General features: G+C 36.3%; 1 protein-coding gene across 3 annotated transcripts in view; it reads right to left on the bottom strand.

The window, feature by feature from the left end:
- The window catches only part of LRBA (LPS responsive beige-like anchor protein), a 417,388-nt gene that overhangs the window by 318,909 nt on the left and 82,472 nt on the right, over positions 1-16,007 (bottom strand). For 2 of the 3 annotated variants that reach the window (XM_080368631.1, XM_080368630.1), the window contains exons 22-29: positions 13,772-14,800; positions 12,511-12,686; positions 11,077-11,230; positions 10,503-10,683; positions 9,115-9,242; positions 8,621-8,728; positions 5,890-6,061; positions 4,817-5,255 (exon numbers count right to left, since the gene is read on the bottom strand). In XM_080368631.1, coding sequence (XP_080224757.1) covers positions 4,817-5,255; positions 5,890-6,061; positions 8,621-8,728; positions 9,115-9,242; positions 10,503-10,683; positions 11,077-11,230; positions 12,511-12,686; positions 13,772-14,800 — 2,387 coding nt within the window. Of the gene's footprint in view, positions 1-4,816; positions 5,256-5,889; positions 6,062-8,620; positions 8,729-9,114; positions 9,243-10,502; positions 10,684-11,076; positions 11,231-12,510; positions 12,687-12,948; positions 13,039-13,771; positions 14,801-16,007 lie in introns of all 3 variants that reach the window. The other variant, XM_080368629.1, reaches the window with a different exon arrangement.

The raw sequence follows: 16,007 nt of genomic DNA on the forward strand, positions 1-16,007 counted from the left end.
GCTTACATGCACTCTAATTCCTCTTGACATACAGGAATTTATACAGATTTAATTCTTAGCATTCCATATTTTTAGCACTGAACAGCAACACAGGTGACAGCTTGACTGTTTCCCTACGGGATAATGGTTTTAATTCAAAACCAAAAGTAGTGAGGTTTGTTCCAGGCTACCAGAATGATACCTGCTGCAGGGCTCCTAAGCAATAAGCAAAAGACCAATAAAGAGGATCAGAGACTTATTTTTACCTCTACTTTGCGAGCCAGGCAAGCAGCCTGCCATGTCAGAGTCATTCTATGGGCTCTGCTGTCTGCAGATAATACCCGTTCTCATATGCCCCCCTTGAAATATGCAAGGAGAAAGGAAGAATAGCAGATTCCCAAAACCGTGAGAGATCAGAGCTGAGGGGAGGGCCGGGGAGATGATAGAAAGAATACAATCAGTTTTCGAAAAGAACTTTAAAATCAGGTTGGCAGGGAGAGGACTTCAAATGGTTTGCCTCTTCAGCCTCTGCAGAATGCAAATTGTTGGTATGCCAAAAGAGCTGAGATTCCCATCACAGCCTATGTGCCTTGATCTACAGATCCTCCATTGTCATATTCTGTCTCTACCTGTACCTGGCAGACTTAATCTTGTCAACAAGTTTATTCTTTTTACATTTGAGGTCCAAATCAATGATGTCTAAAATGTATTCATTTCAAATTAAAAAAAAGGACTTTGATAAATTTAACTGAAACACCACAACCAACCATTACAAAGGTACATGCATACCACTGACTGACAAATGCGTAAACACAGGCTGAGCCAAACTAAGCAGCTTATAGACGATGTTCCAAAATGATAAACAAGCTTATTAACATATCTGTTCTGTAAGTTACAGCATGGCTGCAGATTTAAGCTCTGTGGTAGAAGACCATGATTTAAGAGCCTATATTCCTCTGAACCTTCAGGATCAGCTTCCTATAATGACACGATTATTGAATATTTCCACAAAGAGCAGTAGAAGCCAGGAGAGACCAAGGTTTTATTTTAAATTGCATAGTAAAAATAGCATGTGATAGGTTATTGATTTTATTAGACTAACTGAAGAGAAACGTCATTTCTTTTTTTATCCTGAGCTTTAGTTATTTTTATTTCTGTTTTATTTAAATGTCATGCATTAGCCAGCCACACGTGCATGCGCGCACACACACACCCCCCCTTTCCTACAAGATTACTACCAAATAGAAAACCCTGTTGTTTTAGGACACACTGCAATTGGAACATTAATTCATGTCCCTATGGATCTTGGGAAAAAGCCAATGCAATTCTTGAACTTTATCATGATAAACCCCTGGCACCCACTAATCACAAGATCATATCTTCACATAAGATAAGGGGAAGATTTTTGGCATGGGAATGAACACATACACCTAGCTGTTTGCAAAGGCTTGCAACCTGGCAGCCTTTCAGTAAGGTTTCACTCACATAGCTGTTACTGTATACTCTCCAGCTATGGCTGGGAAGTTGATAATCCTTAAGATATGAGGAGAGTTTTGATTTCTGACACAGCATTCCTGAGATAAATGCAGGATCAGAGAGATGCTTTGAAATTCCCAGAGATACCCCACTGGTAAATTGCTACATGGGAACAACTTTTAACAAACCGTTTTAAAAAAGGAAAAAAAAAGTTAACTCACAGAACTTGTGCTTGCCATCAAACAATATATTAACCATAAACCAGACATAGAAAATAAGAGAGCATCCCAGAGCCTGTTTTTCCAAAGTTTCCCAATGTACCTTAGTATTTTTGTCTATCCCAGAGATAAAAGCTACTATTTCCAGCTCTATTAGTTTCTTATAAAAAGTTTTCTCTTTCCCTGGTACAATTCCTTCCTGCTGTTGTCACTAGGTGTCATTTAAGAGCATAAACTTGTACTTTAAGCAGTCACACTATACAAAGATACAGTCACCTTCAAGTGGTTGTGAAACTTTACTGTCTATATAATTTTAAATACAGATTGTTCATATACACAGTTATTCTGTCTTTTTAATTAACTGATTTACTAGATAGTTAAAAATATGCCTTATCATAGAGTAATGCACAATTTTGCGTCTATGGTAAATACATTGTTCTAATTGACTAGAGGTAAAACTTCTACATCATTAAGTACGCTTTTGCTTACCAGACATACCCACAATAGCAAGGATATGAAAAATTAAGCCACCTAGAAACACAAAGCCACTGACATACTGAGGTCACGTGCAACTGCTGAAGGACAAAATATTTTACAGTAGTTCATTACTTTTTCTCACACATCTAGCCCCACCCACTAAACACAAAAAGTCATAGGAAGCTAATACACACAAGTTATCACTGTGGAGCAGTCCAGATAGTTACATAAACCCCCACAAAACCCTTTGCCCTCTGCCCTTCCATTTACAAGCACACTGCTGTCTACTACTTCAGTCCATGCACCCTTTCACTGCTCTGTATATATTCTTAACCAGACTAGTTTCCTTTCAGTATCCAATATAGTAATTATGCCTCAAGGTTAAGTGAGAGAATGTTAGGAGTTGTGGTTACAAATGTCTGGCACTTCAGAGGTGAGAAAAGGAGAGGAGTCCATCTGGGACAGCACAGCACTTGAAAAATAAAAAGGCAAAACAGCAAGTAGTTCAACTTTTCAGTGACCTGACTTACAAAACACATTGGAATTTAAGGGTTTTTTTGTTGTTGAGTGACTTCGTAACCACACAGAAAAAAGAAAACAGAACTGCAAATGACTGAAGGGCTGCTGCCAATGCCCAGTATTTCATCAGTGTACATGTTATCAGATTAAATTGCACAGTTTCCTCTGTTAAGAAGGTTTTGTAGGTGTAATCCACCTATGTCAGATACCAGGACTGCAAGTGCCCAATTACTTCCTGTCTAGTTAACCTGATTTACACCAATTCAAATCATATTTGCACAGCCAGTACAAGCCTTCAGTGTAAGCAATAGCTAATAAATAATTCCTAAATGCAACATGCACTTTTGCACCAGAATCTCCAGGCTAATGTCATTTTGTGGTTCAAATCTCTACCACTCCAGCAACAAACAATAAAAATTTCCTGAGGAAAAAACATTAGTCATAGACTGAAACATTACATTATTTCACATCGACTACCCACTTGTTGTAAAGAGCAATCACAGCCCTCAATGGGGAAGTGCTAAAAGCACTTAGGCAGCAGCAGGGAGATGCGACAAGTTCTAATTCAGTGTCCCTCATCCCCGTTTTCCCCCTCTGCCTCCATCCTCTTACCCTCCCAAAACAAGTCCTTCCGTTTAGCATCACAAGCAGATCACAGTAGTTACTTTGAGATAGGAGCAAGGGGGCCAAACGCTAGCATACAACCTCTGTGTCTGATCTAGCCAGGCAACCCCCACCATTTCCTCCCCCACTAGTAACAGGGCAATCTGAGTTAGGAAGACATGTTGTGACAGCTGCATCCATACCCCTGGCAGAGATGCACTTTCTTGGGCCATCTAAGGCTGCTAGTTTGAGCAAGGCCGCCACAGACTGCAAAGACAGAGCCAGAGGAAGTTCAGGAATAAGCAGGGGATCAGATACTGGTATGGTAACAAGGGAACCCCCTTGCACCAGCTTGACTCCAGGATTTCTGGATACGACTAAGGCTTTTCTAGAGGCAGGAACACAATTGTTACAGGATTCTTTCTTTTGTTTTTTGTTATCTGTTGTTTTGGAGAATCCCGGAGAGGTAAAAGTCAATAAAGCATAGTAAAAGACAATGTGGTCTACTACAGTCAGGAAAAATAAGGAGCTAATAAGACTGAGATGTAGGGGACACCAAAATTATTATCAGGAAAGAGGGACTTAAATCTAAAAGGAAAAGAGAAACAAAGCAGGAATGCTCCATTTTAAATTCACCACAGCATTTGAATATTAAGAAAGGCAGATATTCATTAAAATGAAAGTTTTAAATGATACTATAACAACAAAGGAAATCTAACAGTTTAGGAATTTATCTACAGAATGAAACTTGGAAGATTTAAAGTAGGGCTTTAGCACCAGAAGGCAGAACATACGTCCATTTTCATAAATGAATATGGGAGTATTCTATAGGTAGAAGGACACCTAGATGATTACTCCATTGTTTTTGATCCATTTATAACTATTATTAAACCAGTACTCTTTTGCGGCCCACAGTAACAGAAACTAGATACAGCTTTGTGATCAATACACAAGCTAACCTAATCATTGTTACTTTTATTTATTTAATATCCATTTTATTTCCTGAGTACTTTAAAAACTAAGTATGCCCAGTACAGCAGCACTTACCTGCAAGTGCTGCAGTTGGGAACAGGAAAGACAAAAGGAAAGACAGAAAGAACAGCTTACACCCTTCATCTTTTCTTTACCTCTTGCAGTTATCTCTAGGCAATTTATTGGCCCTCTTACCATATTACCATACATGATTCTGACCTGTAACATATATGGAGACAGGAGAGTTAACTCCTACGAAGAGGTGCTGGCTTCAAGACCCAAGACCTTCAAGTGTAACCCAAACACCAGTCATCTTTCATTTCCATAGTCTTTTGTAGCATAACATAGCATAGCATCCCATGAATTGCAGAAAGTACCTTCATGATGAACCTATGTGAAGTCGGTGGACTTCGTAGTCAAAGGTTCTACTTGTAAATAAAATCATTTTTGTTATATTAAGCACTACATGACACTGTACGTGAGATCTGGCAAACTGAAGTGTGAATTTTTCTGTTCCTTACAGATATCTTCAGCAAAACAAAATAGAGCAATTATTTTAGAAGTTACATTACCTGTCAAAGGAATGGAACTGTACAGACTGCTCAGCAGCTCCATCGCCAAGAATTCCAAGGAAGGTTGGTGGCAGAAGAGCAGCATCCACTGCAGTCCCATCAGATGGTGTGCTTACCAAGCTTCTCAAGATGTCCTTTACGTTGACATTTTTTGCAGCTGGCACAGAAGCTGCAGGCTTACTATCCTCAGTTCCTGTCTCACTTCTGCCCTCCTGAGACTTATTTACTTCTAATGAGAGTGTGCATAGTACTTCGCTGATTGCATCTGGACCCGCACTGACATTCAGAGGTCCTGCTTCAGCAACACTGCTGGAATTGTTTGTTTGCCCTGAAGCTGGCTCCTCCCCAAGACCAGAATCCCTTCTTTGTACTGATGCTGTACTTTCTGAATCTTCAGTGGAAGCTGAAGCATCAGGAGCAGCAGATGTGTTTTCCATATCTGTTCGTAACAAAACCAGAATACACATTTTAAGTTCATTATTAACAGAATTGTGTTCACCACACTACTCCTTAAGAAGTAACACCAATAGGTGACAAGTCAAATAACACAGTTGTAAGTATTTCCTCTTGCCTTCTTAGATATTTAATATCTGTAAGTATTTAATAGGAAACTTAGAAGAATTGCCTCTAATTTCTGAGAAACCTGAAAAGTTACAACATCCAAAAATTGAGACAAGGAAACAGAAGATATTGACTCAATAGTCAAAGAATGAAAATTGATTGCCCTACAAAAGCATAGGAGAAAGTAGTCTCATAGTGGAAACAAAAAGCTGCCAGTCTACACTTATGCATACTTAACATTACTCAAAATAAGTAATTTTTCTGCAATCAGCATTCATGAATACTTCGCTACTTCATTGAGATTAACTGCCTCTACACAGCCAAATCAACCTCTAGATCATGTTCCTCCCAGATCAGGAAAAGATACACACAAACACCGATGCAAATTGAATACTATAATGTTGTTTAAGTGGTTATAACGTGCATATTTCTATACAATTTCACATGGACTTCCACAGAATTCTAAGATGCATAAACCACTATTTTTACTTGCCAAGTAATTAACAGTTCACCTGTAGCAGGAGTTTCATTATTTTCACTCTCTGATTCCTTGCATGACTGACTGTGGTTTGGCGGTCGTCTTTCATTCTGGGGTTCTAGTATATCTCTGTATTTCGAAACCATGAGCACAGAGATAAAATATACAACAGCCAAAGCCAAAAATTGAGCCTGTTTACTATCCTCCTGTAAAAAAAAAAAAAAAAAGACACACAAGGACACACACACAGATGTTTCTATTACAATTTCAGCAGCATGTTTATTTTTCTGTAAAGTATGCCCAGCGCTACCATAAACAGACCGAGAGTAAGCTGATATGTCAACAATGGAAGAACAATATTCTCTAGTTACAGTTTGTCTCACCTATAAGCTAGGGAATACAGCAATTGTATTCAAGTGGCACTAATCCTTTCATTTTTCATTTATAAATATGACAACTTTGACTAAGGTTTTGTGTTTTGACTACATGCTTCAAATTAGTGCAGGGGCTAGGTCCCCTTTATTTATTTACAGGTGTTTCCTCTATAACATTTCCTCAAATGTGCCAAGATACTAACAGCACTTGCCGTGAAGTACAATCAGGCAAGCATATTCAAGAAAACTCTAAAAGCATTTATAAACTATTAAATATTAATGAAGGAAGTGGAACAAATTCCAGAACCAGCGTTAAGATTTTATTTCACCATCAGATTGTCCAGATGGATGTACTGTACTATGTACAATTTAAACAAGAATTAGCAAATAAATATGCATTTGGATTACAGCTATAACTTTATGAAGAGATTTTAAGAAAAATCTTAAAACCAAATCTTACTATGAACTATGCCAGGTACCTCCCCAGAGTAATCAGTCATTCCTAAAGAAACAGAGAGAAGAGCCACATCCCAGACCTGACTAGACATTATGATGTCTAGTTTATGACTAGACATTATGCTTGCCCACTTTGGCTGTTGAAGGAAGAAAAGCTTTGTACACTTTGGCATCACAGGAGAATGGAATATTTAGATCCTCAGTGACTGAACAGTAAAAGAAAGGTTGTTTGAGGGTTTTATCCCCCTCATTTACATAAGGGCTCAGGTAGCATCCGATTTTTCCTTCTGAGCAGTTCAAGAGAGTAAATTAAACTATAAAGCTCATTTTATCATTACGGTAGTGCCTACTGAAGTCTCACATTCTATGAAGAGTTCTTTAATAAGCTATACTGGGAGAAGTTTATGAGAAGTTCTCTATTAAAAACTAGGTAACATAGCTGGATCCTATTTGTTATGCTAAAAACCCAACCTATATTCCCCTCGGCTTGACCACCCAAATCCTTAACTTTCTTCACAGAACAAGACAGAAACAGTAAGATAGTAACAGACTGTATCAGGCAAGCACAGTGTGAGATTGACGAGTCTCCTACAATGGTAAGGTACAGAGAATTTTCTTGCTAGGTAAATTTTTGCAAGACGTACAATAAAGTTGTGATCCAGTGAATTAGCACTACCCCTTCCTTACTTTTCCTGCTATTTTTGTAGAACTCCTTAAAATGAAGTTCATATACTACTGGAAGTGCTGCTACTGGGGGTTAAGTGGAATCCATCCAAGTTCCTTTTATACAGGTTCAAATTATGCCAATTACAATTCTATGTGCTAAACACAGTGTAAGAAACTGCACGGAAATCAAACATAAAATATTTAGATGCAAGTATAAGCAGTTCAGATTAAAACATCTATTTTGGAATAGTTTTTACATCTACTTTTTCTCCACATCTCAAAACAGTAGCCAAAAACCAGAGTTATTGCATCATGTTATATTTATTTGTGAAACAGAAAACCTGGTGGAACAGATATGCAAAGAAAGCAGAGGTTGTATGTGTATATAATTTTTAAAAAAAGAAAAAATTAGGACAAAAAATGCACTTTGTTTTGAAGATTGCATTATTGGGATTATTTTAGTTTCCACCAGTATAGAAGATTCACTTCCTGTTACTCTTTTGCACAGATACTGAAGTAGCTTTTTTCAATCAATAATTGCGGTAAAGATAAAAACCAAAGACTCTTCACTCTTCTGGATAGAACAAAAGTTACTGTGTAAATCCTTATACTTGCTAAATAGTCCAACTACTGTAAAATAAGTTCTGGTGTCCAAGCTCATGGCCACCAATGACTCATAGCCATTACAGCTGCTGTATTTGCTTACAGACGTGTTTTTTTTAAGCAATCAATCTCAATTTCCTCAATATCAGCTATAAAGTTGCTGACATAGGGCAAAGATATTTTTAGTCAATTTAAGACCAAAACCCATATGCATATTTACAGAGCACGCACACAAATTGTTTCCTCTGAGGGGAAGTAAAGGAATTAGGGATGACCACTAATTTCGAATTAGCTAAAAATATACTCACTATTCAAAAAGTACACAAATATCTTTATTATACATAGTATACATAAACAGCTTGTCTACGTACAGCATGTGAAACTATGTATTTGTACTAAACACAACATATACAATATGCAGAATTTCTGAAATAAGCTCTTAGGAACACATCAAAGAGCGTGATCAGCAGGCAGCGATTTTCACCTCTCCCTCTTTCTGGTCCCATCACTACAACAGCTGCAGAGTATTATGGGTTCCCAACAACTGTGAGCACTATTCAGTTTTTGTAAATTCCATTTAGCCAAACTGCGTAACACACATCAAGTGTTCAGCAACCAGATATATGCAGAAATCCAGCTACAAAAGAAACATTATTTGTAACTTACTATATCTCTGAACACGACAGCTCGAAGTCGATTAATATCCATATCCTGCAGAAGTCTGTCATGGTCTCGTATTGGAGAAATGCCACCAGTCACAATGTCCACCGGACTCTTATTAAAAAAAAAACAAACAACAAAACAACAACAATTGTTTCAGATCCTCTTTTTAAAAGCATTCTACCAAGAAGCACTGTGTGTACAATCACCCATTGTACATCATATTGTCATAACTAGAGCACAAAGATCAGATATGCACTTCATCTTTAAAGGGGAAAAGAAAATCTGGCAAGTTCTTGTGACAGATTTATTTCACTGTGAAAGGTTAAATACGTCAGTATTAAATTCGCATCTTAGAAAAAATACTTCAGGTTGTCAGTTTATGCCCTTCACCTCTGTTAAAATATCAGCGGTGCAGGTATAAACTTAAAAACTTGCCCCTCTCTGTACACAGTAATAATTACTGACTTTTCTGTTCCTGAATGTGGTCTTATACTTGCCTTTGCTGCAGTCTTTCCTGTTCCTATAAAGCCCTGCACTGTTTTTTGGTTCTTCACAATGTCTCCAGCAGGCTTCATCTGTGCGTGCTGCTGACACTCCAAGCAATTTCTTACTGCTATCGCACATACTTGAAGGGAAAAGAAATGTTAAGAATTACTCCGGGAAATAGTATTGTCTATATCCCTTACAGAGCTGTATAATACATTTCTGTTTATCACAAACTAAAATGTTTAAACACATCAGTAAAATGATATTTTGCTTCCATAAATTTTAAATAGTTGTAAAACAATGCTCAGAATTATTTAATAATTTATGAGTAATAATTAATACTAAACTACTAGTACACGTATGCTATATCTAATGGATTCTTCAAAGTAAGTTAGCACCCCTCAGTGAAATTTCACCATGCATACAACCATGGGGCAGGGCGGGTGAAGACAGCTATATTTCACAGACCAGCAAGGAAGAAAGCCAAGTGAAACACTAATGAAACAAATGACAATGTTTGCTTCGCAATGCTCTGTTACTCGTGGACTAAATGTTCTGAAGTTACATGATTTATTTTTTTAGCTTCACAATTGTACCTGTTTCATCTTCTAAGATTATTTTCAAAGGAAAAAAGAACTACCCCACCTCTATACCTGTTTGCATCCCATAAATCTTGCTCTACCTGCACAAAGTTTTAATTGCCTAGAAAGGGAGAGGAAGGCTAGTTACTGTTGAGGCTCTGAGCTGCTCTGGCACTCATGCAAATTAAACTTTTCATTACAAAAATCTTACAGCATGCAACTAGCATGAATACTCTTCCTGTGTTAACTAAGTAAACCCAGTTATGGTCCTGTATGTTCACATTTCCAGAACAGTCATTACTTTTATAGGTGATGACCACTTTCTTTCAATACAATTTGAGGCAAACAGCCTTTAATACTGGATACAACTAGTGCCCAGTTTGAACCCTACTCTTCAGAAATTTGCATCTCTAGTTTTCATCATACCTCCATCTACTAACCTTAAGATTTAAACCTCTTTTCTACATATTGTACACAAGATTTCTTTTTCTTAAAGCTGCTATATTCTCAGCCTTGACTATTTGGGGAACTTTGGCAAAAGAAGTATCTTTGTGGATAAAATGAACACATGCATCCACAACAGTCAGGCTACCAAACCTAGTAATTTTTTTATTTAAACTTTTTTAAGAGGAAAAGAACCTCATGTGTATGCATTGCAGACTATGCTAATAGTAACATAGTAAAAGATCCCAATTCTTCTTTGACTAAGTTTAATCTTGATTTAACAAAAAAAGGACAGAAAAAAACCAAAGCTAACAATTGCTAACTATTTAGTAACAGCAAGCTCCTATGCTCATTAAGTGGTTTTATATGCTTACCCAGACGAAGACATTGTCGCAGAATTCCTCCAGATGACATATTTTTCTCAGACTCAATCTCAGTGAAACCAAGAGAGCTTGCAAAAATTAGCACATCCACAAGGTTGATTAATCTCTGGAGAAATGTTAAAGATGCTTCTACTGAAAGCCCTTGAGTTGGCTCAATATTCTCCAATTCATGCTACAAGAGAAAAATTGAAAGTAGCATTTACTTCTTCACAAAGGTGACATTCCTGCAACTTAATTGAAGAAAAACGTATGCTGGAAGTTCATTTTCAGTCACATTCAAAAGTTGTAATTAGTCATATTCTAGGAACAATCATTAGCATTGGGATTTAATCCCATTCAAGACCAACGAAGATAGGCAACTTCTTTTTATGTTTTCAGGTAAAGAGGGAAGGCATCCAATTTATCTCAGGGAAAGACGGATGTAAAAAAAGGAAGAAAGGTGTTTGTAGAAATATCCCACATACATTCCTGTTTTCCAAAAGGACAAATATAATCACTAATACAGTGCATAAAGAAAGGCATCCTCCCACAAAAGAAATTTTTAAACAAAAATTAAATTTCTTACAGTAGCAGATGTGGCAGCAGAAAGCAATGGCAATATACCACCGCAAGCCATGATCATGTTGTCCATCACTTGAGAGATGAGGTGAATTGTGTTGTGCACAAATACGACATTGTCACTGCTATTCACAAAGTCCATCACAGTTTTTGTAGAATGGCTGTCCAAAAAAAAAAAAAACATTCAGAATACAGCTTTATTTTTGTGGTATTTTAGTATTTTTATGCTTTCATAAACCTAAAAACAGACAACAGCGGGGCAGCAAATAACACATGACTACAAGAGTCAACTGATGAATCTTAATCTAAACCTAAAACTACCATTTCCTTTCTGTTCTTAAACCTCCATAGATCATAGCTTGCTAAAATCATCAAGATGCCTATTAATCATCACTTGGATAAAGATATATTATAGGCTTGTCTATGATTACTTGCTACAGCAAAAATCACTGTATCAGGTAATACAATAAAGTTTGCTGGAAGTGTGAAGTAGATTTGAACTTAAATCTTTGGAAAAAAAAAAGCAAATACTAACGGCTTTCTCAAATTAAAAATCAACAAAACAAAAAAACTTAAGTTCTGTTAAACACTGAACTAGATTTTCAAAACAGAACCTAAACTAAAAATATTTTAGCTACATCTGATGATATCCTGAGAGGTTCATTTAATCACAACCTTAAAAATTATAGTCAGACAAAAATTCACCTCAATTTAAATTGCTTTAAACACTTAAATACTCTATTCATCCTTACATTCCTTTTTATCAGTCATCACAACTATATGGCTCAATTTAAATTTCACATTCACTACTACAAGCAAATAATAGACACCACTGTTATGTAAGTTACTAATTTTTAATGTTAACATGCAGAATTACAACTTTTTTCAAAGTTCATGGTTGTTTGCTTTTTTTTTACTAAATTCTTCTTGATGATTGCATTCCAAGTCCCTGTTACAAGTTTAGTTTTAAATGCATAAATGCATAGAACACCTGTGTTCACAGAACCCTATCAAAGCAGAAATACAGTGTGTGTAAATGTAGAAGTAATAAATACTATTTGGGATAGATTTTTTTAAAAAAAGATATCCATATTTAGATACTAATAAAAGATGCAGGCCCTTACATATATTAGGAACATGAAAATCATGGTCTAATGAAAATCAGCAGCAACACTGCCATTGACCTAAACGTAGTGAGGTTTCAGTCAAAATATATGTGCAGACCCTCAACCAATAAACATTTATGTCTATAAAGAGTGTTAAAAAAAATCTGAAAATATTTGGGTATAGGTCACAAAATAAGTAAGGCTACTGAAGAATGAGGAAAATACCAGATGTACAAAATTGGAAGTCAAAGAGTGATGCAGTTTCAACAAACTCTCAAGTTAATTACAACCGAGCTGCCAGTCTAGATCGTTCCATATAAAGAATAGAAATTTACCTTCTCCACATCTGTATATCTGTTTCTATGGAAAAAAGTAAGTCTGTGAGCAAGCGCTGATGCATTAGTGACCACTTAAACTCAGGAATCCGGAACACAGTTGACCTGGAGTCTCTTCTCTGCACATCTGATGTAGCGGCTAGCTCTTGTCCTGAAGAATTTTGCTGCTTTGAGCTCTGAATACACAGTTTGCAGACACAAAAAAAAAAAAACCAACCACACTCTAGTTATTAGTTTCCGTGGCATACACTGAAACGCATTAGTTAACAGACTTGAGATTTTAGATATTCAATAAGTTTAGACCATATACATGTTTACAAACAAAGCTAAAACTATTATACAAACACTAGTTACTGGATATACCAAACCTACAAACTAGTCTACAGCTGCACTACTACTCCTGTCAGTCTAAGGCATACACAAGCAACCCAACCTTACCACAGGGGGAGTATATGTTGCTGTAGATAGTAGTTTTCCTCCTTTAAGGAAGAATGGTGCAGAATGAAGAGCATCCATTAGCAGGTATCTCTGCAGAAGGGAAGTACTCAGATACATGACTATTTAACCACAAAAAGCTCAGTCAGAAACTAAAGACTAGAGGAGTGGAGCACTGCAGCATACAACAGAAGCCCAGTTTTAAATTACACTTACAGAAAAAAATGTAGGCTGACGTGATGGAGTGACAATCCTATCAAATTTTATAGTTCTAAATATATATATGTATATTTGTGTACCTGCAGAGTAGCTAGTGTAAAAAAAAATATTTTCACAAGTTCCATCAGGATATGAAAGAAACTTAGTGTTGTTTTTTTCTGCACAAGCAATGTTTGTTTCTCAATAATTGTAAGACTTGAGGTTATAAGAGACCAAAATTGAAAAAAGCAAAACTGAAGTTGAGTGAAGAAGAAGAAATTCTAGATAAAATCCTCTCAGAATATATAAATGTTTCTTCCAAGTCTTCAAACTTAAGAACAGAAGTACCAACACAGATGAAGTATCCATCTAGCCAACTACTCAGACTCATTCAGCATCCCTAAGTGGACGTACAAAGAATAAAATTTTGAGAGACTTCCCAGTACACAAATAAGCAAGAATTCAGGCTATTTTAATAAAAAGTTGAAAGTATTCTTGAGATAACTCACAAAATCCACAGACATTAAAATCCCCAAAATGTATATGGGCACACTTTTTCAAAAGTCTCATAAAATAAGAACTTCCTTTTGCTTTTAACCTAGACAGATAAAGGACAGATTATATTTACCTCGGGTATGGATCTGGGGGGCAGAGGTGCTTCTAAACATGTGTTAGCTTTCAGTTCCAGTCTTTCTGTATCTGATGCAACACTAGAAACATCAAGCTTCGCGATTCTTTTGTCAGAGGTGCCAGCAGGCTCTGGCACTTGTGCATTTGCGTTTTGTTCAGTTGTTTTGGTTTCACTAAAAATCTTTTCTTTCTCCAGCTGCTTCTTCCCTTCTGAATTTGGTTGAATCACTACTTCTTGAACTGCAGAACTCACTGTTTCTGGTAAAGAAGTCAGTTCTTGTTTTTTCCCGTCTACACCTTCAGTATCTTCAGATTTTGAAGGCAGAGATTCAGGCTGCTTCTCTATTGCTTTTTCCTGCTTTGTCACTTTGCTTTCATTAGAGCTACATTCCTTGTTTGTTTCTGTAAGTTCTTCTGAAGATAAAGGCATACTACTTTCCTCTTTCAAATCAACAAAGTCATCTTCATCTTCCACCTCTACCCTTGATTTTTCCAGGCTTTCTGGACTTTCAGGAGTTTGTCCTTCCAAAGTAGTTTGCACTGATAAAGAAGCAGCAGTGACAGCTACTGCGTCTTCCACAAGCTCCTCAGATTTGCTCAGAGAATCTTCAATTGCTTCAGCTATTCCAGTAGTAATTTCTGAAACACTGGGCTTTATTGCTTCTGGTTCTGGAGAAAAATCCATGCAAGGCACTGCTTTTAAATCCTGAGTAGTCTCCCTGACTTCCCCCTCTAACTTCTCCCTATGATCAGATACTGAATGAGTTTGTTGGTCACCATCTGATGAAGTATCTGTCTCTCTCTTTTCAATACTGCACTCCATATCGCCATCAATAATGCTGGAAGGAACAGTAGCATCATCTTTTAACTCCAAACGTTGTTGCTTTCCCTTGGTTTCTGCCTCTTTGCTAACTCCAGAAATTGTTCTAATTGGAGCTGAAGAACATATTCCAGTTCCTTCATCTCCTTTCCCTTGGTATTCCCTGTACATTTGAGAAAGACTTTCTTTGTGCATTTCAAAAGTTACCTAAAAGAACAGAGTTGAAAATACATTAAAACCATACATTAATGACTGTTTTCTCTGGAAAAAAAAAATTGCTCAAATTACAAAGTTATACTACAAATTTATACTCAATACTGTCCTTATGATAAAAAAAATAAATTAATTTCACATTGGAAATCACTTCAACTGAGAGCAAGTTTTTCCCTAAGTGTACCTAGTATTCCTGGCCAAAAGGAAGAAAAGAAAAAAGGTAACACCAGAGTCAAAAAATCCTAGGTTGATCCTAAGGATGAGAAATTATTTACTAAAAGTAATCAGAGTTTTAAGAACTACTAAAGATAGTAAAATAAGTGAAAATATTTCAAGTTGCATAATTATAGTTAACACTTGCATTATTTCCTAGGTTACGGTCATCTGTAATTAGTTATCTGTGCTACTTGCATTTATGCAATTGTATAGGATGCAGATAAACATGCACAGCATAGCATCCAGATAATTACTAAATTTGAGATGGCTGTCTGACAAACTCAATTTTTGTGTAAGGGGGAACACTGTGACAAGTAGCAGCAGCACTTACTATAGCTGAGCTTTCACATCGTTTTAGCACCTTGAGTATGCTCAACAACCCTCAAAGACAAATAAACTTTGAGAAGTTTACATTAAAAAAAATACAATCACACTAAGTCAGAGCAGAGACAAGCATGTAATGAAGCCAAAATCCTGGAGATCTCCAAATGATACCTAAGATTTTCCAAAGGACTTTTCCTTTAGTGAATGCTAGTTACTCAGTCTAAAAGGCACATGAGAACAGCTACACAATCCGATTGAAGTGAGAAGACCTTCCTACAGATGAGCTGAAAAAAATTATGATTTTTTTTTTTTTAGGTATACATAAAAAAATTCCAGATAGAAAAATTATATAAACATACTGATAAAACTAATTTGCCCAAATAAATAGCTGTGTATTGAAAGAAAATCTCACTAAAGTTTTTATTACACTGCCATTCAATTTAGTTTGTCCATACCTTTGTATTTAAGATTTAGATTTATCTTCTATAACAAATATGTTTATTTATCTGTAAACTTAGTTCTTAAAAAATTTCCCAACATATAAGCTGCAGCTGAGGGTTTTAATTTTTTAGCCATTTTCTTTATTATAAACATTTTCTATAGACAAAATAGAGCAGTACACTTTACTAAATATATGAATGCACATTTTCTTATTCTCTTA

Source organism: Falco punctatus, assembly GCF_963210335.1.
Source record: "Falco punctatus genome assembly, chromosome: 1".
NCBI classification, from domain to species: domain Eukaryota; kingdom Metazoa; phylum Chordata; class Aves; order Falconiformes; family Falconidae; genus Falco; species Falco punctatus.